Raw genomic sequence first — 25,707 nt, 5'->3', positions numbered from 1 at the left:
TCCATTTGTCTTCTCCATGGGACTACAGTCTCCTCAAGTTTGCAGAGATCACGTCATATTCATCTTACGTCCCCAGCATCAGACGAATCACCAAGCACATAGATGGTGCAAAATAAATATTTATTGGTTGAATGGATCAATGCATGACTAAAATACCCAGTCATTTAAAAATACAAAATGTTAAAATTTTTATGGTCTCTGTCATATTTTAGGTTTTTAATCTTGCATTCTTTATTCCTAATAGGACTCTATTCACAGATCTGTTCTATCAGAATCATTCTAACACCTGAGTATCTTTACTTACTCTCTGCATGAATTATAGGTCATCCTAAGTAACACATGTTATACCTTAAATTAATGCTGTATTTTAGCTGACTTCAGAAATGCACTGTCTAATTTGAGTTAACCTAACTAGTAGACAATCCTTCCTATAGAGGTAATTACTGTTCTCTTGACAGATTACACCTCTTAACTCTTAAAATCTCCACATCATCTTGGGTTGTCCCTTCCCTCACACTAACTTCTTAACAGGGTTCATCAGTTCTGTCTGCTAAAGAGCCAGCTGTCACATCCAGGCTGCCGTCTGCTAAGCCTACTGCTCGAATTAGCGCCTTTATCCCCTCTCACCCAGACCAGTGCAGCCCCCGCACTCATCCTCCAGTCTCTAGGCTCCTGCCATTTGACACCTTCATAGCACTTCTGTAAATCAAAAACTGTTGCTTGGCGTACAATGTAGGATGGCTCTCCAGGGGAAAGTCTAAAATCATAGCATTATTTTGGTAATAAGGCAGCCCTAAATTACTGGTCCATTTGTATTTCTTACCCCTCTTCCTCCACTTTAATATCAGGTAACCTTGGACTTAGCAGCACTCCCCACGCTGCTCTGCTCTGACTTTGCACATGCCATATGCCTCTTGGAATGTCTTGGTATGTCTAGCAAGATCCTCCTCGTAGCCTTCAGGCTGCCCAAAGGTCTGATTCCATGTGAAACCTCCCGCCTCCCTCAGGCAGTTAGGAATTCTGTGCATTGTAATTCCAAAGCACTTTTATTCATGCTGCATCGCATCACACTATAATCATTTGGTATCTTCTCCCTATCCCTCAATAGGTATGAGCTAAGTTTTTTCAGAATATATAATACATTTCAGTTTTCAATGGATTCCCTAAGTACAGAAATTTGCCTGTTTGTCAGATTTCATGGTTAACCAAAAGACAAGTCAGTATCAGTGGTAATTATAATTTGAACTAATAATACATTTCAGTAGTATTGGAAAGCGATAATTATTTAAGAAACTGTCCTCCCAATGTTGACTTTAGATAATATTAGCAATATCATGCATCGCACATATTAGCAACATCATACAAAAAAACTTTGGCCAGAAATTTTCACCTTCACATCCTGCCTAATCCAAGACAGCTTCTAGGTCCTGTGACTTTATTGTGGGTAGTTATCCCTAGTTTCTATCCACACTTTTGGAGTTGTAAATATTACTAATGACCATTGTAATTTTTTTTTTAATTTTTTAAGTTTATTTATTTTTGAGAAAGAAACAGTGCAAGCTGGGGAGGGGCAGAGAGAGAGGGAGACAGAGAGTCCCAAGCCGAGTCCGTCCTGTCAGCATAGAGCCCGATGTGGAGATTGGACCCACGAAACCATGAGATCATGACCTGAGCCAAAACCAAGAGCCAGACGCTTAACTGACTGAGCCACCCAGGCTCCCCACTAATGACCATTGTATTTTTAAAGCTCTTTCATGACCTTTTTCTATTTGGTCTCTGTGACATGTTGAGGGTCAATATTATATTCCTATTTGAAGAAAATAGGTAATCCTTGACTCAGAGAATTTGAGTAATTTGTTTGAATTTCCATAGCTAAAAGACAAGACCACTAGTTGAATCCTCTTTCTCTGAAACCATGCTCTGTATTTTAGTGATGCCAAAAAACAGGAAGAACAAAATCTCAAGATACTAGGTAAAGGAAGGCAAATGATGATGTTGTCAACCTGGATTACGTTAACATCATGTAATAGAGTAGAAACCAAGCCTACAGAATTTTTTTTTTTAAGTATTTTTTATTGTGGTAACATAACAAAAAGTACATAACATAAAATTTGCCATTTTAGCCATTTTTGAGTGTACAGTTCGCTGACATTTAGTACATTCAAATTATTTTGTACCCATCGCCATTTTTCATCTTCAGAACTTTTCCATCATTCTAAACTAAAATTCTGTACCCACTAAACGCTAACGCCCCATGCTCCCCTCCCCCATCTCTTGGCAACTCCCATTCTACCTCTCTATGAATTTGACTACTGTAGGTAGATACCTTATATAAGTGGAATCATATGATATTTGCCCTTTTGTGCCTGGCTTATTTCATTTAGTATAATGCTTTCAATGTTCATCCATGCTGTAGCATATGTCAGGATTTCCTTCCTTTTTAAGGCTGAGTAATACTCCATTGTGTGTATATGCCACACTTTATTTGTCCATTCATCTGATGATGAACATTAGGTTGTTTTCACTTTTGGCTATTGTGAGTAATGCTGCTGTAAACACAGGTGCACACATATTTACTTGATTCCCTGCTTTCCATTCTTTTGAATATATACCCAGAAGTGGACTTGCTGGATCATATATTTTCTCTCCTTAGAACATAAAATCAAGGAAAAATTTCTTAAAAAGTTTTTGTTTGTGTGTTTTAATTCTAATTCACTCAACGGAAAAGATCAGCATAGCTTATACAATGATTTTCGCAAATCCCCTACTATGAGTCCTGTCCTCACTGAAACTTGAGAGTCCAAACATCTAAAAAGCACAACTATAGAGAAATAAAATATGAGCCATTGATATAATAGACTATTTTGCAGCCATTTAAATCATGTTTTTGAAGACTATTTAATGAGTTGGGAAATGTTTATTGTATAATGCTGAACCAAAATTAAAACCCCAAGTGTGACTTCAATTTTGTATATATTAATATTGTATATTAATATTGCATATTAATTTTATATATATTAAATATTGATAGAATAAAAGTAGATACATGGATACTGATAGAATGATTTCACTCACAAATATATGAAAGGAAAAGTACCAAAATGTGGTCATCTCTAGCTGGTGGGAATATGAGTGATTTCTTTTTCTTCTTTATACTTTTCCAAATTTTCTAAAATGTCCATGCGTTATTTTTACAATCTGAAAAATATTTATTAAATTTTTCTCAAAACAGTATTTTAATGATATAAAAGAACTAGATAGAATTGGGAAAAGGCTTTCTAAGAACCTGCCAGTAAATTATACCTGATACCAAAGAACTAAATTAATTCTTTTTTCTTAGGAGAAGGCAAATTAGGATTAAAATACTAGGACTGATTTGTTACAGTTGTATTATGCTAAGCTAGTGTCTAGTACATTAGTCACATATACATATTAAGAAAAGTCTGGAGTAAAATTTCTAATTGCCCACCCCAAACATTATCATCAAAAAGTACTGTTCTCACCCTGTTCCTAGCTAAGGGTGGAGGAGAAAGGAGGTCAGAGATAGTCTTAACCCTGTGTAATCACATCAACCCTCCTGAATTCTACAGTTTCAGTTTAGATGATCAATGCAGAGACTGTTTCTAGGTTTTGGTCCCAGGAACAGTTGAAAATCAAGTTATAACAAATGTACATTTTTATATATTGGCTTGTATAGAACCTTCTCCCACTGCCCAGACCAGCCAAACCTTTATCCAGTTACTCATACAGTCTTTTTAAGGGTTTATAATACCTAAAGCATTCCTTTTGCTTGTATTTAAATTCTACATCACTTAAAGTAAACTGTACTTTAATGAAGCAGGATTATAACCACAAAAACAAGAGATATAAAATGTTGTCTATATTTGAAATATTCTTTGTTTCTAGATAATTACATGACATTATCTCGTTTAATTGATTTCCTGAGAAGATGTGGAAAACTTGAGGATGTTCCAAGATTTTTCTTAATGGCTGAAAAACGTAACTCCAGAGCAAAATTGGAGCCGGGATTTCAATACTGTAAAGGACTATATCTTTGGTAAATCTGTTGGTGAATAAATCCTACATAATAGTTTTTTTCTTTCTCATTGTGAATAAAGTGGAATAAACTTTCCTTTGTCTTAAGATAGATCTACATTTTATGGAGCGCTTGGGTGGCTCAGTGGGTCGAGCATCCAATTCTTGGTTTCGGCTCAGGTCATGATCCCAGGGTCATGGGATCCAGCCCCAAGTCGGACTCTGGGCTGAGCACGGAGCCTGCTTAGGATTCATTCTCTCTCTCTCTCTCTCTCTCTCTCCCTCCCCCTCCCTCCCTGCATCTCTCCCTCCCTCCTTCCCTTCTTCTGCCCCTCTCCCCCATTTGTGCTCTCTCTCTCTCTCAAATTAAAAACTTTAAAAAAACATGTTAATAATTTTAACCAAATCTTTACCAAAGATATTATAAATGACTTAAAGTTTGTAGTTGGCAATTGAAATAAGTGATTTTTTTTTTTTTTTAATATCTAACAAGGTATACTGGAGAACCAAATGATGCCCTTCGACACTTTAATAAAGCTCGGAAAGACAGTGACTGGGGCCAAAATGCCCTTTATAATATGATAGAAATCTGTCTGAATCCAGATAATGAAACTGTTGGAGGTGAAGTATTTGAAAATCTGGATGGAGACCTAGGGTGAGTTATCATTTGACAAATTATCCCTTTTCTGGAAACACTTACTAGGGATAACAAGCAAGGATACCTTCTAAAAGAGGGCTAAACTCTAGGAGAGCACTAATGAAAAGGCAGGTGAAAAAAAATCATAGCTAGAATAGCCATTCTCTGAAACAAGCATGAAATGCTTTTAAGAGGCTTCCTAAATCAGAATAAGCATGCTACAAAGACGTTTCCCTAATTACTTGTTGAAACAGCATAAATTGTAGAATTTGATTACTTTAGCAAAAGCTGTCCACACAGTAACAGTAACTCCTTAGCATATGGTAGTTCTCTGCTATACCCTGTGCTATACTATATACTTTATGTGCATTGTCTTATTTACTCCCTGCAACAGTGTTGTGAACTAAGCTCAGAGTTAACCTATCTAATGTGATAGTAAATGGTGGGGGCAAGATGTGGACTGAGTTCTACGTGACCTCAAAGTTCCTGCTAATAGCCACCGTGGTGCACTGCTGATAAATAGTGCTATTGCTATCAACCTGTGTTAGTTGCTTGTTCTCAGAAATGGGCAAGGCATTGTAGGGGATATATAAGGATGTAAATGCGTAAGGTACATAAGGTAGTTTCTGCCTTCAGGAGCATGTAATTTACTTAGGAGGCAAGACAATATCTGAAACCATTGGATCTTTGACAAAACAGAAATGGGTGAAATGGATAGTAAGTGTTACAAGAATTTATAGAAATCCTAGCAGTGCAAAGCAGTCAGGGGAAGATGCACAGGGGTGTGAGAGAAAATGAGAACAGACTGCTGAGAGGTTTTAATGACAGATTTGAAGGCTTGGGTTATAGAGACCATTGAAAGTTTTAGACCAAAGGAGAGGCATGTTTCTGTTTGTTTATAAAGGTTTAGGTAACATACTGTTATGCAACTATAGGCTGTCCTCATGGAAATATTTAGCAAATAGTTGAAAATATAAAACTAGAACTCAGAAGGGAGGTCCCAGCTTGAGATACAGGTGTGGGGGATGTGTGATCAGAGTAGACAGTTGGAGCTCAATGAATGGCCTCTTTGCAAATAGAATGCAGTAACATAAGTTTGAAAACTAAACTTCGGGCTAACGTTTAAGGGGATTGGAGGAGGAAGGGAAGTCAGAAAAGGACAGTCAGCATGGTAGCAAGAGACCCAAAACCATAATGTTACAGAAGGCAAAGGAGGGAAACTTTGAAGAAGGTATTCAACAATGTGAAATGTTTTAGAGAAGGTAAAGCCTGAAGCCTGAGGTAAAAAAAACAATGGTTTAGTGAATGGGCTTTGAGAATTTAATTTCCTTTTATTAATGGATTTATATATTTTTTTAAAAATAAGAAAATTGATGTCACATATCCACATTGTTTTTACACTTGACATTTACAGCCTTTGACAGATACATAGTTTCTTTTCTGAGAGACTGATAGGTAAAAATATTGCAGTACTTGGCACATAGTAGGTGCTTCAGCAAAGTTAGTTACTTTTTACTCCCTCCTTTCTTTCCTTTCATTTTCTGAGTGTATGTACCACTTGATAATTGTATGATTCTACTTCTCCTGAATTCTAGTTTTATATTAGTGGAAATGAACACACTCACCACATACAGATATTGTCCAATTTTTGTCTTCAGTCTAAAGTGAATAAATGTTTAATGGTGTTTCATTAAAGCTGTATTAATTGTTTAAATCTAATGCATTGTAACCGTGGTTCACCTTGTATTAGAAGAGAATGAGTGACATTCTACAAAAGGGTTACATTAAATAAGTGACAGCAAAGAAGCCAGTGTACCCTAGGGCTCATTCCAAAATCAGTGAATTTTACTTCATGAGTAACAGACAGATTTATTTTTAATTGTATATAGGAATTCAACTGAGAAGCAAGAGTCTGTGCAATTAGCAGTGAGAACAGCAGAAAAACTCCTTAAAGAACTAAAACCTCAGACCATTCAGGGTCATGTACAGCTTCGCATAATGGAAAACTATTGCCTAGTCGCTACCAAACAGAAGTCTAATGTTGAACAAGCATTGAATACCTTCACCGAAATAGCAACATCTGAGGTTAGATTTTCTTTTTCAGCTTTATATTATCTTTCCTTGGTGGTATAGAAATAGTTGTTTACTTTCTGAAGATTGACTTAATGACAAGTACAAATTGCCTCTGTAGTTCGGCATAATTCTACGTAATATATATATACCTCTGTTTCCAGAAGAAACAGTTTTGTTACTATTTTGATATGTTGTTTATATTTATTTATTCATATTTGTATTTATTTGTATTTCTTTATATATGTATTTATATTTATTTCTATTAGAATGGTAAATTCTAAGAAAAGGAAATTCTTCTTCAAAAGGGCATAAATTAACTCAAAGGAATGGCTTTATCTTCTGGAAAGTTGCTGTGTTGTTTCACTTAACTTGCTAAGTGAAAATAAATACCTGTCTGCCTTGATAGCTCACCTTTTCACTTATGCAAACTTGAAATGTTTCCAAATCTAAGGCTAAATGAGGTCAGTACTGACCACTTATAATTCAGTCGTGAGAATAATGGTGTTGTTTCCCCCTGCAAAAATAATAATAGTAACAACAATAATAATAATTAGAGCAAATAATAATTAGATCAGAGATTTTCTTCTCTTTTCACCTCACTCAGATCCACCTTCTCACTCTGGGTGCTTGGTTTTGCCTTCTCTCACACAGTGCTGTATTTCTTCAATTGCTTGATACTAAGGAAGGAATTCTAGGGACCCCACTCATCAGCAGTGGGTGATCGCTAGTTCTAAGCATACTCATTGGATTTCATGTTCTTCCATTCAACAGTGTTGTAGGCCACCAAAAATTCATAATTTATGTCTCTCAGAGGACATACAGAACTTTGCTGTGTTTTCTTGCGGTTCAGAGATCACAGTGGTAGCAGTAAGCCACCAAAACCCTCCTGCAGTGGCCCCTTCCTCTTGCCTCCCATGACCCAAGAGAGCTTTGGGGAACCTATAGCTCCTGTTGCCATTTGTGCACAAGCATCCTAGATGGCACTTTATCACCCCTGTAAGCCACCCTTGGAACTTAACAGCAAGGTAGTATCAGCAGCAGTGACATTCTAGAGCAGCACCCTTCTGCTGACCATGAAGTGACCCTCTCAGGGGTGGGCCATGTGGCAGCAGATGGACGGCAGCGGCTGATGAATGGAGAGCAGAAGTAGGGGAGAGAGTTTAAGTCATGAGGTTTGAGAGAACACCAAAATCAGTGAGCGACATCACGGCTGTTTCTTAGCAGTGCTGTGCCAGTTTTTTGTGTTGGTGAGACTGCATTGTTTTTACCATTCATATATGTGTGATTAGTAATATACTACCCTCAAATCTGTTCACTGACCATTCCAGCCTAAGACTGATGCATGAACTGAAGTTTCAGCAGTTATCTGGCATTTTTTTCTTTTAACTCATAAGCTGCATGTATTAATAAAATGAATATTCACTAAGCAGCCAGTGGGTGCTAGGCAAAATGGGAATCACAAAAGTGTATAGTCTCTTTTATCGAGTTTGTCATAATCTAGGGATGATAAGGCAAAGCATACTGCCTGTGTACAAACCAAAATCTATTACATTCTGTCCTAGAGTTACAGGTAAAAGTGGTGTAGGAAACAGTATAAGGAAAGTGGGGAGGCCCTTTTGTGGAGAGGTGTGATTTAAGAAGAACCATGATAAATTGCATTTTCACAGGCAGAGACAGACAATACATACATTCTAGGGGAAGGGGAAAGTATGAACAAAGGCAAGGAGGCAGACAAGCATAGGGTATATTTATGGCACTCTGTAGCATTCAGATTGATTGAAAAAGAGGTAGGTAACAGGAAGTCACCTGAGGAAAAGGTAGGAGACACATTAAACCCAAGCAAACTGTTTCCACCTGCTTTCATCCTGTCGTCTTGAAGCATAAGGGTGCATTGGTTACAACATGGCTATATTGTCTTCTGTGATCTAAAGTTGCTGCAGCTCAGAGTGACTGAGAGAGACATTGACAAGCCAGCTGAACACCTTAGGATGTCTGCACCAGAAAAGACATATGGGTCTAATGCAGGGGTTGTAACTCAGGTTTGCACTTTTAGAAACCATTCTTGAGTTCATTCAGGAGTGATCAAGCGGTGAGAAGTTGATTAATTCCAATCAAACTCAAGGTGTGTGATTCAGAGAGCTTATTTTTAAATGTATAGTGTGGGATATTTTTAGCATGTGACTAGATCTGGACTTTTTTTAAATTTTTTTTATTTTGAAAGAGAGATAGAGCATGAGCAGGGGAGGGGCAGAGATAGAGGGAGACACAGAATGCAAAGCAGGCTACAGGCTCTGAGGTGTCAGCACAGAGCCCGATGCAGGGCTCAAACTCACAAACTGAGATCATGACCTGAGCTGAAATTGGATGTTTAACCGACTGAGCCACCCAGGCACCCCTAGATCTGGACATTTTTATAGAACCTTTCTTGTCTTGGGCTGTCCTAGGACCAGGCTGACAAATTCAGAGCAGACGTCTATTTTCTTTCCTTTCTACAGAAGAGGGGAGGGGCTCAATAATTGATAATATGCCCCTTATGTCTCCAAAATCTACCACCAATTGGCTGAATTTGGCACTCAAACCTTTTTGCCATGCCTTAATTACAACAGCAAATTACATATTGGAAGTTTGTTGCTAGGCATAGAATTACAACCAAAGAAATTTTATCTTCCAAAAAATTGTTTTCATCAAGCTCTAAGGAACTGTCCTTCTCTATTCCAGGGTTATTTCTTTCTTTTTTTTTTTTAATTTTTTTTTAATGTTTTATTTATTTTTGACAGAGAGACAGACAGAGCATGAGCAGGGGAGGGGCAGAGAGAGAGGGAGGCACAGAATCCAAAGCAGGCTCCAGGCTCTGAGCTGTCAGCACAGAGCCCAACGCAGGGCTCAAACTCACAGACCGCGAGATCATGACCTAAGCCGAAGTTGGACGCTCAACCGACTGAGCCACCCAGGCACCCCATATTCCAGGGTTATTTCTGACTTCCAACCATGATCAGGGTTGGACATTGAACATGCCCCTCTAGTCTCCTTTTGGCAGTATTCCTTATTGGTTACCCAAACTTGCTATCTTCCAGTGTACTTTTATTATAGTCATGATATTGTAATTTCTAAAGCACAGTCTCTCATCTTTTATTTGTATTTTAACCTGAAGCCTTCTCTTTATTAAAACATCATGATCCCACTGCTGAAATGTAAGAAGCCCCCCTAGCTTTATCAAGGATATACACATATTGCTTAGGTAAGTTGGTTTTCTGGGTAGATCACTAATGGCTTCCATTTCATACCAATTCTTTTTAGTCTGTAGGTTTCACAGAATGGCATTTTCTGACTCTGAACTCTTCTCTAAAAGAACATTGCGTTTTATAGACACTATCAAGCAGCAGACTGTAAGTCTAAAAGAGTGTTTTAAGGCATGAGTTTATTTCATATAATTTCTAAGTGATTAATCGCATGCCTTGTTTATAAGATGTCATTGGTCAAACTTAATTGGATAAAGAGGCTTTCAAATAAAACAAGAAGGAAGGGAAAACAAGCAATAAAAGTCCATATCGATAAAAAGTCAATATAGATAAGTCAGTAGAAGTTCACATAGAGAAGGAATATCATTTGCAGGTAAATCATTCTCATTCTTGTTTTACAAGTGAAAGAACTAAGGAATCTGAATGCAGAATCTGAAACATTGCTGAAAAAAGCAAATGTTTAATGAGTATTATACTGAAATAGAATTTTGTTTTTTCCTGTTTCTGTATAAAACCATAAAAACTAATTAGCCCCCAAAAGATCAAGTCGCCTTAATGGTCTGAATCATGTGGTTCTGGCATCTGTGTATTTATTGAATTATTTTGACCGCATGGTGCCTGACCAGGTTTCTCCATGATAGCTTGAGTTTACTCTATGTATTAAATAATGACTATGTCACAGTTATATCTGTGGAGCCAGTTACAGAATTCACAGGCCAGTTCTCACATTGTGTAGCACTTGCTACTTTCCCTGTTTCCTTTTAAACATACAACATGTATATTTGTGTATATGGGCATCTGAAGTTTTGCTTTCTTACAGAGGGATCATATTCCAGCACTTTTGGGAATGGCAACAGCTTATATGATCTTGAAACAGACTCCAAGGGCCAGAAACCAGCTGAAGCGGATTGCGAAAATGAACTGGAATCCTATTGATGCTGAGGACTTTGAGAAGAGTTGGCTGCTGCTTGCTGATATTTATATTCAATCAGCAAAATACGACATGGCAGAAGAGCTATTAAAACGGTGCCTGCGTCATAATAGGGTAGGTGATTGAAGAATAAAACATCATTGTTAACCTTTCACTTACAAGCTTCCCGTAATAGGTTATTATAGAATGTTGGTCCATTTCTAAGGATTCTTGTGTATTTTTTGAAAATTAAATGTTTATTCTTAACACAATCAGGAAATAAACAGTCATGAGAAGAAAGAAGCCATTTGCTTTTGAAAATAAAGAAAAATAGAGATTTATGCAGTTTCAGGGTTCAGCTGTGGTTTACGCCCCACTTACAGAAAGTGTTTATGGAATGTCAAGCATTTGTGATTATCCAGCTCATCCCAGAACTAATGAAAATTGCAGAAGAACGTTAATTGCGGACGTCTGTCCCTCCTATTAAGAAATACTCTAGATAAATTTACTGCAGCTGCATGTTGTTTTCACATTATTAAAATCCACTATGCATAATATATTTTGTGGGGAAAAGTCTTTCCAGCATTTAATTTGCTTATTAAAAAGTTCTTACCTTTAGGTATAAAGCTGAAAATCTTTAAGTCTATACAATTCCACCATATTTCAGTACTAGCGCATTTTGGTTTTTAGGCACACAAAAAAGAATGTCTTATAACATTTTTAAAGAATTTGTTACTATTTGTTGAGAAATAATTGCAATCAACTTAGAAACTTAAGGATATTTATCTTCACAGATTCATGTCAATTACCTCAAAATCGTAATCATAGTAAATCTGTCTTATTCTCTTTGAGCAAATTAAGTTATAAAACAGATCATCTAATGCTATTAAGTTACTTTAATAACTTTAAAAACCCAAAATATCAAGCCATTTATCAATTTATAGTCTGTACATCTAATTTGAAGTTAAGTTGGACTTGAAAAACAGGTAATACTAATTAATAGGTTTTGAAAAATCTGCCTCCAGACCCCTCAGGCAAAGGAAATAAGACAAAAATAAACACTGGGACTACACCAAAATAAAAAGCTTATACACAGAGAAGGAAACCATCAACAAAGCAAAAGGGCAGAAGTGGGAGAAGATATTTGCAATGATATATTTGATAAGAGGTTAATATCCAAAGTATATAGGGGTGCCTGGGTGGCTTAGTCAGTTAAACCTCTGACTTCGGCTCAGGTCATGATCTCACAGTTCGTTGGTTGGAACCTAGCATTGGGTCTGTGCTGACAGCTTGGAGTCTGGAGCCTTCTTCGGGTTCTGTGTCTCCCTCTCTCTCTGCCCCTCCCCAACTAGCATGTACGCTCTCTCTCTATCTCTCTCTCTCTCTCAAAAATAAATAAACATTAAAAATTTTTTTAAAAAAGTGAAAAAATATCCAAAGTATATGAAAAATTTGTAGAATTCAATACCAAAAACAAACAAAAATCCAATTTAAAAATGGGCAGAGGACCTGAATAGACATTTTTCCAAAGAAGATGTACAAATGGCCAATAGACATGAAAAGTTGCTCAATATCACTAACCATCTGGGAAATGCAAATCAAACCCACAGTGAAATATCACTTTACACCTGTCACAATGACTAGGATCAAAAAGACAAAAAATAACAAGTGTTGGCAAGGATGTAGAGAAAAGGAAACTCTTGTGCACTATTGGTGGGAATGTAAATTTGTACAGCCACTATGGAAAACAGTATGGACGTTCCCCAAAAAATTAGAAATAGACTATATGATCCAAAAACTTCACTGCTCAGTATATACCCAAATGAAATGAAAACACTAATTCAAAAAGTTACATACGCTCCCATGTTTAAAAAGCAGCATCATTTACAATAGCTGAGATAAGAAGCAACCCAAGTGTACATTGATAGAATGGATAAAGATGATGTGGCAGATATATTCAGTGGACTATGACTCAGCCATAAAAAGAGAATGAGTCCTTGCCATTTGTGCAACATGGATAGACCTAGAGGGTATTACGCTAAGTGAAATAAGTCAGAGAAAGATAACTACCATATGATTTCACTTATATGTGGAATCTAAACAAACAAAGGGCAGAAACAGACTCAAAGAACAAACTAATAGCTGCCAGAGGGTGGGTCGTAGGGGTATGGGCAAAGTGGGTTAAGAGGAATGGGAGATACAGACTTCCAGTTATGGAGTGAAAAAGTCGTGGGGATGAGAGGTACAGCATGGAGTGGGCGGGTCCCTGGGAGGCTTAGTCGGTTAAGTGTCCAGCTCTTGATTTTGGCTCAGGTCATGATCTTACGGTTCATGAGTTTGAGCCCCCGGTTGGGCTCTATGCTGACAGGGCACAGTCTGCTTAGGATTCTCTCTTTCTGTCTCTCTCTGCGCCTCCCCCTCAAAATAAATAAATAAACATTTAAAAAAAGAAAAGAGGTACAGCATAGGGAATATAGTTAGTGATATTGTAATAACGTTGTATGGTGACACATGGGAACTATGCTTGTAGTGAGCATGGAATAAGGTATAGACTTGGTAAGTCACTATGTTGTACACCCAAAACTAATGTAACATTGTGTGTCAATTATACTTCAATTAAAAAGAAAAAGAAAAATGTAAACAGCCAAATGGCTGACCCTTACACGCCTCGTCTAGGATTAAGTGAGATTACATGGAAATTAAGGTTTCAGTGCAGATAGAATTTCAGTTTCCTGGAACACTGACAGCAATATATTGCATGGCTGAACACAATGGCTACTTTAGAGGCGCCATTTGGCTGATTAGGCATGTCAATATTGGAAGCATGAGATTCAGGAACTAGAGCTTAGAAACCTTGAATTGTATAATTAAAAGATGGAGATCATCCAGATCTGGGACAGAAATGTACAGGATGACACTAGACCATCTTGTCATACCAGATGGCAAGGAAGCTATCGAAGATGATTAGAGTCATGTCAAGGACTCAGGAGCCAACTTGAAGACACTCACAGTAGCCAGAGTTGGAACACATTAACTCTCAGTAAGAATAGTAACTGCAGTGGATTGAAACACACCAAAAAAGTTTAAATCCATGGGTTTACAAAGATCCAAAAAAGAAAAAAAAAAAGAAAAACCTAATTAGTCACCATTGGCATATACTGATGAACTATTATTTCTGAAGCTGGGAAATAAAGGGAAGGCATTAAGCACTTAGCCTACCTTTTCTGTATGAACTACACTACTGGGAAACAATATAGTATAAAAGACATCTCTTATTATAGATGTTTTCCAGATAATAAATCAAGAGTGATAGACTATCATCATTTTCCAGCCCTCATAAATTGATGAACGGATATAACATCATAAAAAGAGAATCTGATGTTATGTGCCTCCTCAGGGAAGATCACGCCATCTATGACAGGGCTGAACTGGGGTGAGGCGAGTGAAACCCTCACTTGGGGCCCAGAATTTCCAAGGGCACTTTACGTCTCAGTGATGATCTTAGACAGCTGGTGCTACTATAACAAAGTGCTATAGACCGGGTGGCATATAAATGGTAGAAGTTGATTTGTCACAGTTCTGGAGGCTGGACGTCTGGAGTAAGGGTGCCAGCATGGCTGGGTTCTGGTGAGGGCACCTTTCTGGGTTGCAGACCACTGACTTTTTGTTGTGACCTCACATGGTGGGAGGAGAGGATAAGAGAACTGTCTGGGGTCTCTTTTATAAGGACACCAATCCCACTCATGAGAGCTCCACCCTCATGACCTAATTAGCTCTGAAAGATCCCATCTCCTAGTAGCATCACACTAGAGGTTAGGCTTTCCATGTACGGATTTGGGGGGAATAGAAACAGTCCATTGTAGATAAATTATCATTTAATCAAGAGACCTATTATAAATTATAATAAAATATTATTACAATAAATAATGCAGGGGCATCTGGGTGGCTCAGCCGGTTGAGCATCTGACTTCGGCTCGGGTCATGATCTCACAGTTTGTGAGTTCAGGCCCCACATTGGGCTCTGTGCTGACAGCTCAGAGCCTGGAGCCTGCTTCGGATTCTGTGTCTCCCTTTCTGTCTGCCCTTCCCCTGTTCACATTCTGTCTGTCTCACTCTCAAAATAAATACATAAACATTGGGGGAAAATTTTTTTAATGAATAATTTAATGCAGTATTTTTTAACCAAAATGCCAAAATGTTAAATAGCATCTGACAGAGCTGTGCTGAGTGGTATTGAAGCCTGAAACAAAAGGGGAAAATTTATGCCTCCATATCCATGTTTTTACGTATTTTTCCTTTTTAAAATGTTTACTTATTTATTTTGAGAAAGAAAGCACGAGCAGGGGAGGAGCAGAGAGAGGGAGAGAGAGAATCCCAGGCAGGCTTCACACTTCCACACAGAGCCCCACACAGGGCTCAAACTCATGAACCATGAGATCGTGACCTGAGCCAAAATCAAGAGTCAGACGCTTAACCGACTGTACCACTCATGTGCCCCTATATATTTTTCAGTGGGTAATGATTTTAATGAAAATGTTAATATATTTACTCCCATTAAAGTCAGGAAAATAAAATTATAATAAATTTAGTTTGGGTAGAAAGAAATATTTAAATTTTAAATGTTGTGAGTTTTAATATCTCAACTTGTCAATTTGATTTGTAAAATGTTAACATCTGGGTGGGAAATTATCAATTAAATCACAAAAACATGTATACAGAGCTGTGCATTTTTCCTTTTGCCTCAGGCTCCAATGTGGCTCACCAGGGCACTGACCTAGAAGTACTTTTACCTCTGTCCTCAAAGATTGAAATCAAATTCAAACCTCTAGATCTAATTACAATTTCCAGGAAATATTGGTGATATAGGAATATATTACATAAGCACTGCAAGGATGCATTCAACTAAATCTGGGCTGTGAGGAACTCTAGGATAAAAATTCTTTTTTGCTACGTTTAATTGCAAAAAAAGAGACACAGAGAGAGATGGAGAGGAAACCTCTAGATCAAAAGAAAGTTGAGAGACATTTCCACCAGTTACAATGTGTGGGCCTTGTTTGGATCATCTTCCTAACAAACTAAAAACAAGACAAAACAAAATGATATTGAGACCATTTGAAATTTGAATAATGAATGGATATTTGGTAATATCAGTGAGTTGTTACGTTTAGGTATGATAAATTGTGGTTATGTTTAAAGAAAGTCCTTGTATTTAGATTAATTTTTTTTTTTTCAACGTTTATTTATTTTTGGGACAGAGAGAGACAGAGCCTGAGCGGGGGAGGGGCAGAGAGAGAGGGAAACACAGAATCGGAAACAGGCTCCAGGCTCTGAGCCATCAGCCCAGAGCCTGACGCGGGGCTCAAACTCACGGACCGTGAGATCGTGACCTGGCTGAAGTCGGACGCTTAACCGACTGCGCCACCCAGGCGCCCCAAAAGTCCTTGTATTTAAAGAGGCATACTAAAGTAAAATATTTATGAATGAGATGATACAATATCTGAGGATTTTTTTTTCTTTCATAATACAGAAGGACAAGGGTGGGGGGTAGAGGTTAAAACAGTATTAGTCCTGATTTAATTGTTGAAGATAGAGGTTCATGGGGTTCATTACACTGTTAATTTTAACTTAAAACTATTTGTAATAAAAACTGTATGTGTATATGTGTAAAATACACAGTCCATTGCCTAGCATGTAAAACTCCTGACTCTGGGGGGAATAGAAGTGGGACTTGATCAGAATCTTTCATTAAGTCCCATAGATGACTTAATTGCATAGCCAAGGTTGAAAAACATTGTTTTATATGCCAATTAAATGAGTTAATATGGTCAACCTCTAGAGTCATAAGCACCCCCATAAAATCAAGTGATATCTGTTGATAACCTCTTCCATTTTTTTTTTTTTCAGTCTTGCTGCAAAGCTTATGAATACATGGGATACATTATGGAAAAAGAGCAAGCATATACAGACGCTGCCTTAAACTATGAGATGGCATGGAAACATGGCAATCAGACAAATCCAACAGTAGGTGAGTTTAACAAATTAGATACTAGGTTTTTCTGGAAACTTGGATTTTATTTGTAAATCTCCATTTAAATGCATTTAATATTTTTTAAGAACAAAATAAACAGCTTCCTAAATAAAAAGCCAACTTCCTTTATCAGTCCTTCTGAAAAATAAATTTTATGTTCATAATAGATTATTAGCTTAATAGTTACTAAGTATAATGTCCTGAGATTCAGACGGGTCCTCAGTTACATCTTTTTTTTTTTTTTTTTTTCAATTTTTTTTTAATGTTTATTTTTGAGAGAGGGAGAGACAAAGCATGAAAAGGGGAGGGGCAGAAAGAGAGAGAGACACAGACTCTGAAGCAGGCTCCAGGCTCCTAGCTGTCAGCACAGAACTCGACACGGGGCTCAAACCCACGAACCGCAAGATTGTGACCTGAGCCAAAGTCAGACGTTTAACCAACTGAGCCACCCAGGCGCCCCTGCATCTAATCTAACTCTGCCCCTTTCTCTCCCTTTAACCCTCTGCTATTTCTAAAATGATAATGCTGTGGGAAAAAGTATTCCAATGTCACATCAGTTAGGAAAACATTTCATTAAATCAAGATCAAGTTCAGTGGCAAGGGATGTGGGAGAAGCAGAGAGAGAGAATGCAGGGCATGGAGCCTTTATCAGTCCTTCTGAAAAATAAATTTCAGGGGTGTGGGGCTCAATCCCACGACTGTAGGATCATAACCTGAGCTGAATTCAAGAGTCAGATGCGTAACCAACTGAGCCACCCAGACGCCCCTGCAGGTCTCTACTGCAGAACTTCTTATGCCTTTAAACACTAATGTACATTGTGATGGATATCACAGAGGGACGTGTTTCCCACAATAATATGACCCTAGAACTTTTTTTTTATTTTTACTGAGCATCCAGAAACATCAATTTGTTCCAGTGATAGACTCAAGGAATGCAGTCTCCAACATCCCTACCAGATGGACAGCATCTAGAATATACTTAGTGACTAGCCTCCCTCCACATTGCGAGGAGCTCATACCTGTGCTCTTCCCTTTCTTTGTACTGAGCTGAAATATGCTGCATTGAAACTGGTCAGGTCTCTTCTCTGGAGCAGCCCACAGAGTCTCTTCCCTCTTACCGATGGTGGCATTCTAATTCAACCTCTGTCCTGTCTCTCCCAAGACATCTCTTCAAACTATCTCAATTACTTGTCCATTCTTCCTGAGACTTGCTTCCAAATCTTTCAGCCTTCTTGTTCCTGTCTCCTGTAAACTCCAAAATAATGCTTCCTACTCTGTCCTTTGGAATAGTTGGTGAGGTATTAATAGTTACTTCTTTAAAAAAAGAAAAAAAATGAAGAGAATTGAGTATAAAGAGATTAGATTTCATGGCCAGATAACTTTGGAAAAGGCTCTTTTGTTTGTCCATGTCCCTCCCAAAATGTTGTACCAGAAATTAACATGTTCTTAAGTATAATTTAAGAATCTAATTATATGCATAATCAAGCTATTTTTTTATTAAGCATTTTAGCAGTTGTTAACTTAGCCTTAAAGTGGCATCAGTCTTTTGAGCAGCTATGTCATGGTATGGACTCAGATTTCATTTGCAATCAGATAGGTCATCTTTACATTAACTGCTGTCAGTTCAGGACTTCCCCCACCTTGTATTTTTCTTGAGTTTGTTATTTTACTAGACTGGTATACGGCACAGGAACTAATACCATACCATTTGTTGATAGTATTTTTCCTTCTTAAGATCATGTATCCTACACAATAAAGTCAGCTTGTAAAATAAAAATTCCTTAAATATATTTTATTCCACAGAAGGAATACATTTACAAGTTAAATTGTTTAAACATTCTGTTCTTTGGAAGACGTCAGCAAATATTCCAACTCATTCATTCTTTCATTGTGTCATCTATGTATTTTATAGATGATTTTGTCAATTTCCCTGACTTCTCATTAGTGAGTTTTCTCTGAGGCTCCCAGTTCATTCTTTAGTTTCTTCCTTCAGATTGTCATTGTATCCAACACCTGCAATTGCCTTTCACTTTTAGAGTTGTCAGGAAATCCTTAAAATCACGGTCGTGTTCTTTCCAAAGGATTGAGGCTTGAGTACTGTCACTATGAAAGGCACCAGGAACTGAGATCCAAAAAGAAAACACACTTCTGTTTCCCCCTTTACATCCATTCTCTGGTTATATGACACTCACTAGACTGTGTACATTGTTCATGTTCCTCCTCCCCCCCCCTCCCCTGCCATGCTACCTTTTTTCCCCTCATTACACAGAGTTGAATTTTTGTAAGCTTGACAGGTATAATGCAGCCTCAGTGTACATATCCTTTGACATTTCTCTGGCCCTTTATTTCCTCCCTAAAATATTTTGAATAAGATGATCTATCAAGTTTCTTCCAACATTAAAACTTTGTTCTTCTATTTTACTATTAGTCTTATTTGTATGGTGCTTTAAAACTTTTAAAATCCTTTCACGGCAAGTATTTCCTTTGATCTTAAAAGTACACTAAGAGTTGGGGGGAGAAGGGGTTGATGAGGAAACTTGAAGTTGGCAGTTCACCTGAGGTCTCAAAGCCAGTCAGGAAGCCAGACCCCAAAACTGAAGTCCAACTTTTTTGGCTCTAGTTTTCATGTAAAGTATGTTTGACATGGCATGACATCTTAAATTGTTTTCCTTTTTAAATGTCACCAACTTTATTAGCCAATTTTATAATTCCTTTGTAATGATATCAAGTTTAACTCTCCTAAACTTACTGTTTTCATCTTTGATGGTTTTATAGGCATGTGTGTTCATGTGTGTTTTTAGCAAACACTATGAATTTCAGATAAGTCCTGTTTCTTACTTTTTACTACCTTATGATTACATTAGCCAGTAATTCCTTTCAAATATTTGTTTGAAATAAAAAAAAAAAAAAATTTGGTACTTTTATTAGACCCCAAGAGCAGCATTTAAATTTCCCTGATTTATATTTGCAAGAGGTAAAGTGAAATATTGAATGTATTAATTACATATTATTTTACATCATGGTATATACATCATATCTTATTTGTCTTATCTCCTGTTTGCTAACTCTTACAGTGTTCTTACAGAAAAGCAGCAATCATTTAAGAATGTCTTAAAACTTTGTTTTAAATTGTCAGTATTTGAAACATGACATTTTGGTATCAGTAATTGTGATAATTGTTACTAATCATTGATGTGGCATATCTGGTGACTGCTCTGTCGTCTTCTGGGCCACCCTCCCGACTGCTCTGCCCTGTCATACTCCAAATCCATTTGGTTCCTGTGGGTCCCATGACTGCTGCTGCCTGGTCAGCTCCTTCTGCCATCTTGCTTCCGATTCCCTTGGCCTGTCCCCTCATCCTTCAGATTCCAGGCATTGCCTGATACCCACCCCCTCCCCACCCAGGTTGCTTATGAAAGCTCTCTTGGCCTGTACCTTTCTTTCATAGCATTTATCTCACTTTGGAAATTGGTGACATACTTACATAATTACTTAAATAATATACATTCCTTCCCTAATAAAATGTAAACCTCCTGACTGCACCTGACATGTTAAGTGCTAAATAAACCTATGTGGTATAAATGAATAGCTGTGTTATCATTTACTGCCCTGTGATGAGTTATTACTATAATCTGAAATAAATGGGATTTTTTTAGTAAGTTACAAAAGCCACTCCTGTAGGATGGCAGTCTTCTAACCCAACAGGATATTCACTGCAGTCCTTTTTCTAACTCCATTTTTTTCGCTACCTGTTCTCCCTTTGAGCCACTCCACCTTCCATTATCCCATCCCTTCTCTCTTTACAGTATAGTCACCAGCCTTCGTTAAGACTTCTCAAATGAGTAAGCAAACAAAGGAGGGGGCAAAAAAGGTAATGCTAGCAGTGTGCTCTATAAATAGTGCTACATGATTATGTTGTTGTTGTTGTTGTTGTTGTTGTTGTTTTTGTCTTAACAGGATACAAATTGGCATTCAATTACTTAAAAGCAAAAAGATATGTGGATGCAATTGACGTATGTCACCAGGTAATACTTCAATATAGATTTCTTAAAATGTTTCAGATACACAATTTCCTACTTTTAGTTAATCTCAAGATGTACATGAATTCATCTTACTGCAATGGTAGAGGTAGACGATGTTGTATTTGGATTAAATGGCTTCATCAAATACATCTGGGAGAGATTTCTGCTTTTCAAAGTTTAGATAATAATAAATTTACTTGAATCAAACATGGTTTTAATTGAGGCTCAAATAATAAAATGTTTGTGTCACGTTAAAGACAGAGACAAGGGGAGAAGCATGTGACCTAAAACTATTGATTCTTCAAGCCATTCTTCTGAATAGAAGTTCTTGTGAATGTGTCTAAGTCTGGTTAGTGCAGAATCCAGATTTATAAATTAGAGATAAGAGGTATTTCTGTTACTTAGAAGTCATTCAATTACATTTCTGTAACCTATCCCTAACTAAATGATCCTTTAGCAAGTGACAAATATTTAAGTTGTAGGTTTAGAATTTGCAGTTTCCTTATACGTACATTGTCCCATTGATATATAAGGCACTGCACCATTGTTCCAGATAAGGCATTATATTGTTAGGAGCTCCAAGAAAAGCAGTTCCTTTCGAAAGGAATTATGTAATGTCTTCTATCCTAAATAGCTGTATCAGCATCATTATATCAAATACTTGGCTTCAGTGATTGCTATTGATTGCTGAGCCTCTCTGTAAGGCAGTGTTTCACATTAAGGTTAAGGTTGTGCATTAATGTAAGGTTATGCATTAGAACCATTTGTGGAATTCTTTTTTAAAAAATGAGTATCTCCCCACTACTAGACTCAGTAGGCCTAAGAATTTGTATGTTTCAAAATAACTCCAAGTATATCTGATATGTGCTACTGGTCAAAATTAACTTTGTGAGGGTTTATTAATATCATATTAATAGCTAAAATATCTTAAGTTTTTATTTATTCATTTCAAGAGAGAGCATGTGCTTGAGCCGGGGAAGCAGCAGAGAGAGAAGAGAGAGAATCCTAAGCAGGCTCTGCACTTTCAGTGCAGAGCCTGATGCAGAGCTCAATCTTGGGAACCACGAGATCATGACCTGAGTCAAAATCAAGAGTCGGACGCTTAACCGACTGAGCCACCCAGGCGCCCCAATTTAGCTAAACTTTCTAAATATTTAAAATCATTGATATATACTTGTTTTTTGCAACTGATCCATTAAGGAAGTAATTATATTTGTTGTATTTCTCACATGTATTCTATTGTTGTCTTCTAAGTACTATTACTAGGAGTTATGTCACATTTCAAATGTCACCTTTAAGAAGTGTTGTTATATTTGTAATATTAATACAATGAAATCTCAACTGTAATGCATATTTCCAGTAAGTTTTATAGCTCTAGTTCTCAGTAATCAATTACAAGTTCTTGTGCTTTTGTTTTTTGTTTTTGCAGGTTCTTGAAGGACATCCAACTTATCCAAAAATCAGAAAGGATATACTTGATAAGGCCCGCATGTCTTTGAGACCTTGAAGACTGTTAATATTTAGTTTGTTGATGCAGCAGGAAATGGAAGGAATCAGTTCTTCTGGGTCAAAATAGGTTTGAGCTAAAGCTCTATAACAGAAGCATCCTTTTCTTTCTCCAGCAGAGGCTGCTATTGTATATAAAGAGAAATGCTGTGTCACATGGATGGTTTCTAATGGAGCAGGTGACTTAGAGCTGGTTTATTTGATTGCCTGTCTTGATTAGGAATAGATTTGGTGTCTCTGTGGTAAAGATTATAACCCATTTCTATAAAGAACATTTTATTAAATACTAGGTCATTAAGTATCCTATACCTTTTCTTAGGAACATTAGTTGTTTATTTCAGGAAATATATTTAAAACGCTCTTGTTCTTTGTTAACATTCTTTGCTGTTTCAAAGGTTTGAAAAAATTTTCTTGTTAATAATGTATGAAAAATAAAAAGTCTATTTTAATAAAGACTTTACAAATTTATGGTTTGTATTGCTCTTGGAACTCAAGAGACATGGTAAGTTTTGCAAAATCAGGGTAAGCTCCCTGTACAATTCACGATGTTTAGTGAGTAGTAGCACAGAATATGTGACTTGCCTAGAAGAATCTTTTTAGAAAAATACAAAGAATGTGAGTTTCCCTTCCCTTCGTTGAACTCCTTCTTTCTGCTTTTGATGCTAATGTGATCTTAAGAAATAATCTATACCTGAAATCCATTTACATAGGTAAGCTCTTACAGCAATAATTAACCTTAGCCCAAAGACTCGGTCTTTTGAGATGACTTCAGACACTGTAACATCTGGCAGAGAAGGGTGACAATATTTCTGGTCAACAGGGACTCATCAAGCACACCCTGTGAAAGCAACTGCTTACCTTACTGTGCCTAACACCCTCTGGCCCAGCAGTTCTCAGTCTTTTAGGTTAAGTTTAACCTAATCTTAATAAACTCAATTTTTAGCATTATTTCTGATTTGTTGTCTACCTCTTTCTCACTTGTCTTTAAAAATATCATAGTCTTCTATGTCATTTGCATTTTCAATAAATAGAGTATCTTTTATTATCTTTTAAATGTCCTATGTTTATTTCTTTTTATATCTCTTTTCGATCACTTCTGCAATTTTCCAGAGTCCTTTTAATTCCAATTATATGTTATAAAATTCTAATCATTCTTCTTTTTTTTTTTGAGAGAGAGAGAGCGCATGAGCATGGGAGGGCCAGAGAGAGGGAGAGAGAAAGAGAATCCCAAGCAGGCTCCACACCATCAGCGCAGAGCCTGACATGGGGCTCGAACCCACGAACCACAAGATCACCACCTGAGCTGAGGTCAAGAGTTGGACGCTTAACCAACTGAGCCACCCAGGCGTCCCTAATCATTCTTCTTTTTCACCTACTTTATTGTGTTTCATGAAACTATTTAATAATAAGAGCATTTATGAAGCCTTTCGTATCTCTTGAAACACTTTCACGTGTCTTAGTACAGTTAATATCACCCCACAACCCTAGGACATAGGCTTCATTATCCCTGTTTACAACTCTGAAACTGTGGCAGATTATGTCTTTCTTTGTATTTCAGCCTGAACGGATACTGTTAAGGACATTATATAACAGAATACCTTTAGGAGTTCTAGTGAATTTGCATCATGGGATGCTAGAGTCCTGGAAATTGGATAGAGACAGCAGAACCTCTCTTCTCCCAGCAAGACATTTCCAAATCAGTCTTCCTTTCTGTAAAATCAGGAGTTTGTTTTTGTTTCCTCAGCAGCCGCTGAATATTTTGCACCTGCCATTTGCTAGGTACTATTCTAGGAACTTTACTTACATTATGTCTTTTAATTTTCATTCAACTCTCCAGAGGAAAAATACTCATTTTTCAGGCGAGGAAGATGGAGGTGCAGGTAAATGATTTGTGCAAAAGGTCACAGACAAAGCATCAGAATCTGGATTCCATACTGACCCAGACAACTTCGAAGTTCATACCCTATTTGCCATAGTGAGACATCTTATAGAGCTAGAGAGATTGTCTATAAGAGCAAATTATCTTGTCTACATCTGGCTAGCAGGCGAAACTAGATGTTCTGTCACAGAGATAGTCAAGTAATGAGGAACAAGATGAACTGAGTGGAATGCACAGTTCTTACAAACGTGGGAACTACCAAAGAGAAGTCTAATTGAGGAGCAGTGTGGTGTAGCAGTTAAGAACATGGATTTGAAGTCAGACCAGCCTAGGTTTACATTTGGCTCTACCCCTGACTAGATGTTTTGTCTTTCTCAAGTTACGTGGGCTCTCTGAGCCTTGAGTTTCCCATCCATAAAGAAGCATATAAGAATAAATCTGTCTCAGGTTGTTGTAAGATTTAATGAGAGAACATATATAAAACCTATAATGAATCTGACTCACTTAGGCTCTTAATAAATAGTGGCTGTACTTATTATAAGTGGAACAGGGCCAAGTAGTAATTGCAACTGAGAAAAACCTTCACCGAAGAGAAAAATGCAGTCCAAGGTATGATAAAGAGGACAAGTAAGCTCCCCAAGACAGCCTAATCAGACAGGATTCAGGGTTCTCATTCACGTTCTCCCTCCTCCCCACCCTGTCTCTTCTTTTTTCCCTCTGTCCCTCTCCCCTCCCCCCAGGAACACTGTGCTGTATTCTCTACATGCATAATCTCATTTCATCCAGCTCTGCTTTTGCCCTCACCTCCTGTACCCAGGATTCTCTCTCTATTCCCTACTCCTCTCCCTTACCCTGCTTACTGTCTCCAAGCTTCCTGCACTAGGCTTATTCTTTCTTTCTTTCAGGTATCCATTTCCTGTTCTTCCTCAGAGGCCATGTCCACGGCCAGGCCCATGATCTAAAGTAGCCGTCCTGTCATACTCTACCATATCACCCTTTTTAAACTCCACTTAGCATTTAACCAATCTCTGATGTTTTCTTGTTCACTATGGCATGATTTCTGCCCACGGCTTATGTGCCGTACCCAGGATCACACATCCGGGAAAGCGGGAGCTCAGACTGCTCTGAACTGCTGCTTGAAGGAATCAAGTTAGATGAGGGTTTGGGGGCTGCACTCAGGACAGAGGAGAGGAGCACAGCATGGAAGAATTTTCTGTCTACCTGGGATCAGAATACCATCCCGTCAAAGTTTAATGCACTTTGAGCTTAAATCAGCTAGTATGACGAACTGGGTCCCAAGAAGAAATCGCTTTCTTTCCAAAAGTCAAGAACCTAGAGCCATTCTGGAAGGGCTTTATGCACCCACAGCTGAGGAAGC

General features: G+C 37.6%; 1 protein-coding gene across 1 annotated transcript in view; it reads left to right on the top strand.

The window, feature by feature from the left end:
• TTC21B (tetratricopeptide repeat domain 21B) overlaps positions 1-23,398 on the top strand; it is an 83,307-nt gene extending 59,909 nt beyond the window's left edge. The window contains exons 23-29 of the mRNA XM_045480067.1: positions 3,907-4,057; positions 4,529-4,690; positions 6,562-6,757; positions 10,805-11,029; positions 16,799-16,919; positions 20,880-20,947; positions 22,374-23,398. Of these exons, the coding sequence (XP_045336023.1) occupies positions 3,907-4,057; positions 4,529-4,690; positions 6,562-6,757; positions 10,805-11,029; positions 16,799-16,919; positions 20,880-20,947; positions 22,374-22,451 (1,001 nt within the window). The 3' untranslated portion in view covers positions 22,452-23,398. The remainder of the gene's footprint in view (positions 1-3,906; positions 4,058-4,528; positions 4,691-6,561; positions 6,758-10,804; positions 11,030-16,798; positions 16,920-20,879; positions 20,948-22,373) is intronic.
• Positions 23,399-25,707: the final 2,309 nt, after the last annotated feature.

Source organism: Leopardus geoffroyi, chromosome C1, assembly GCF_018350155.1.
Source record: "Leopardus geoffroyi isolate Oge1 chromosome C1, O.geoffroyi_Oge1_pat1.0, whole genome shotgun sequence".
Taxonomy (NCBI): domain Eukaryota; kingdom Metazoa; phylum Chordata; class Mammalia; order Carnivora; family Felidae; genus Leopardus; species Leopardus geoffroyi.
This window is presented reverse-complemented; position numbering and strand designations above follow the sequence as displayed.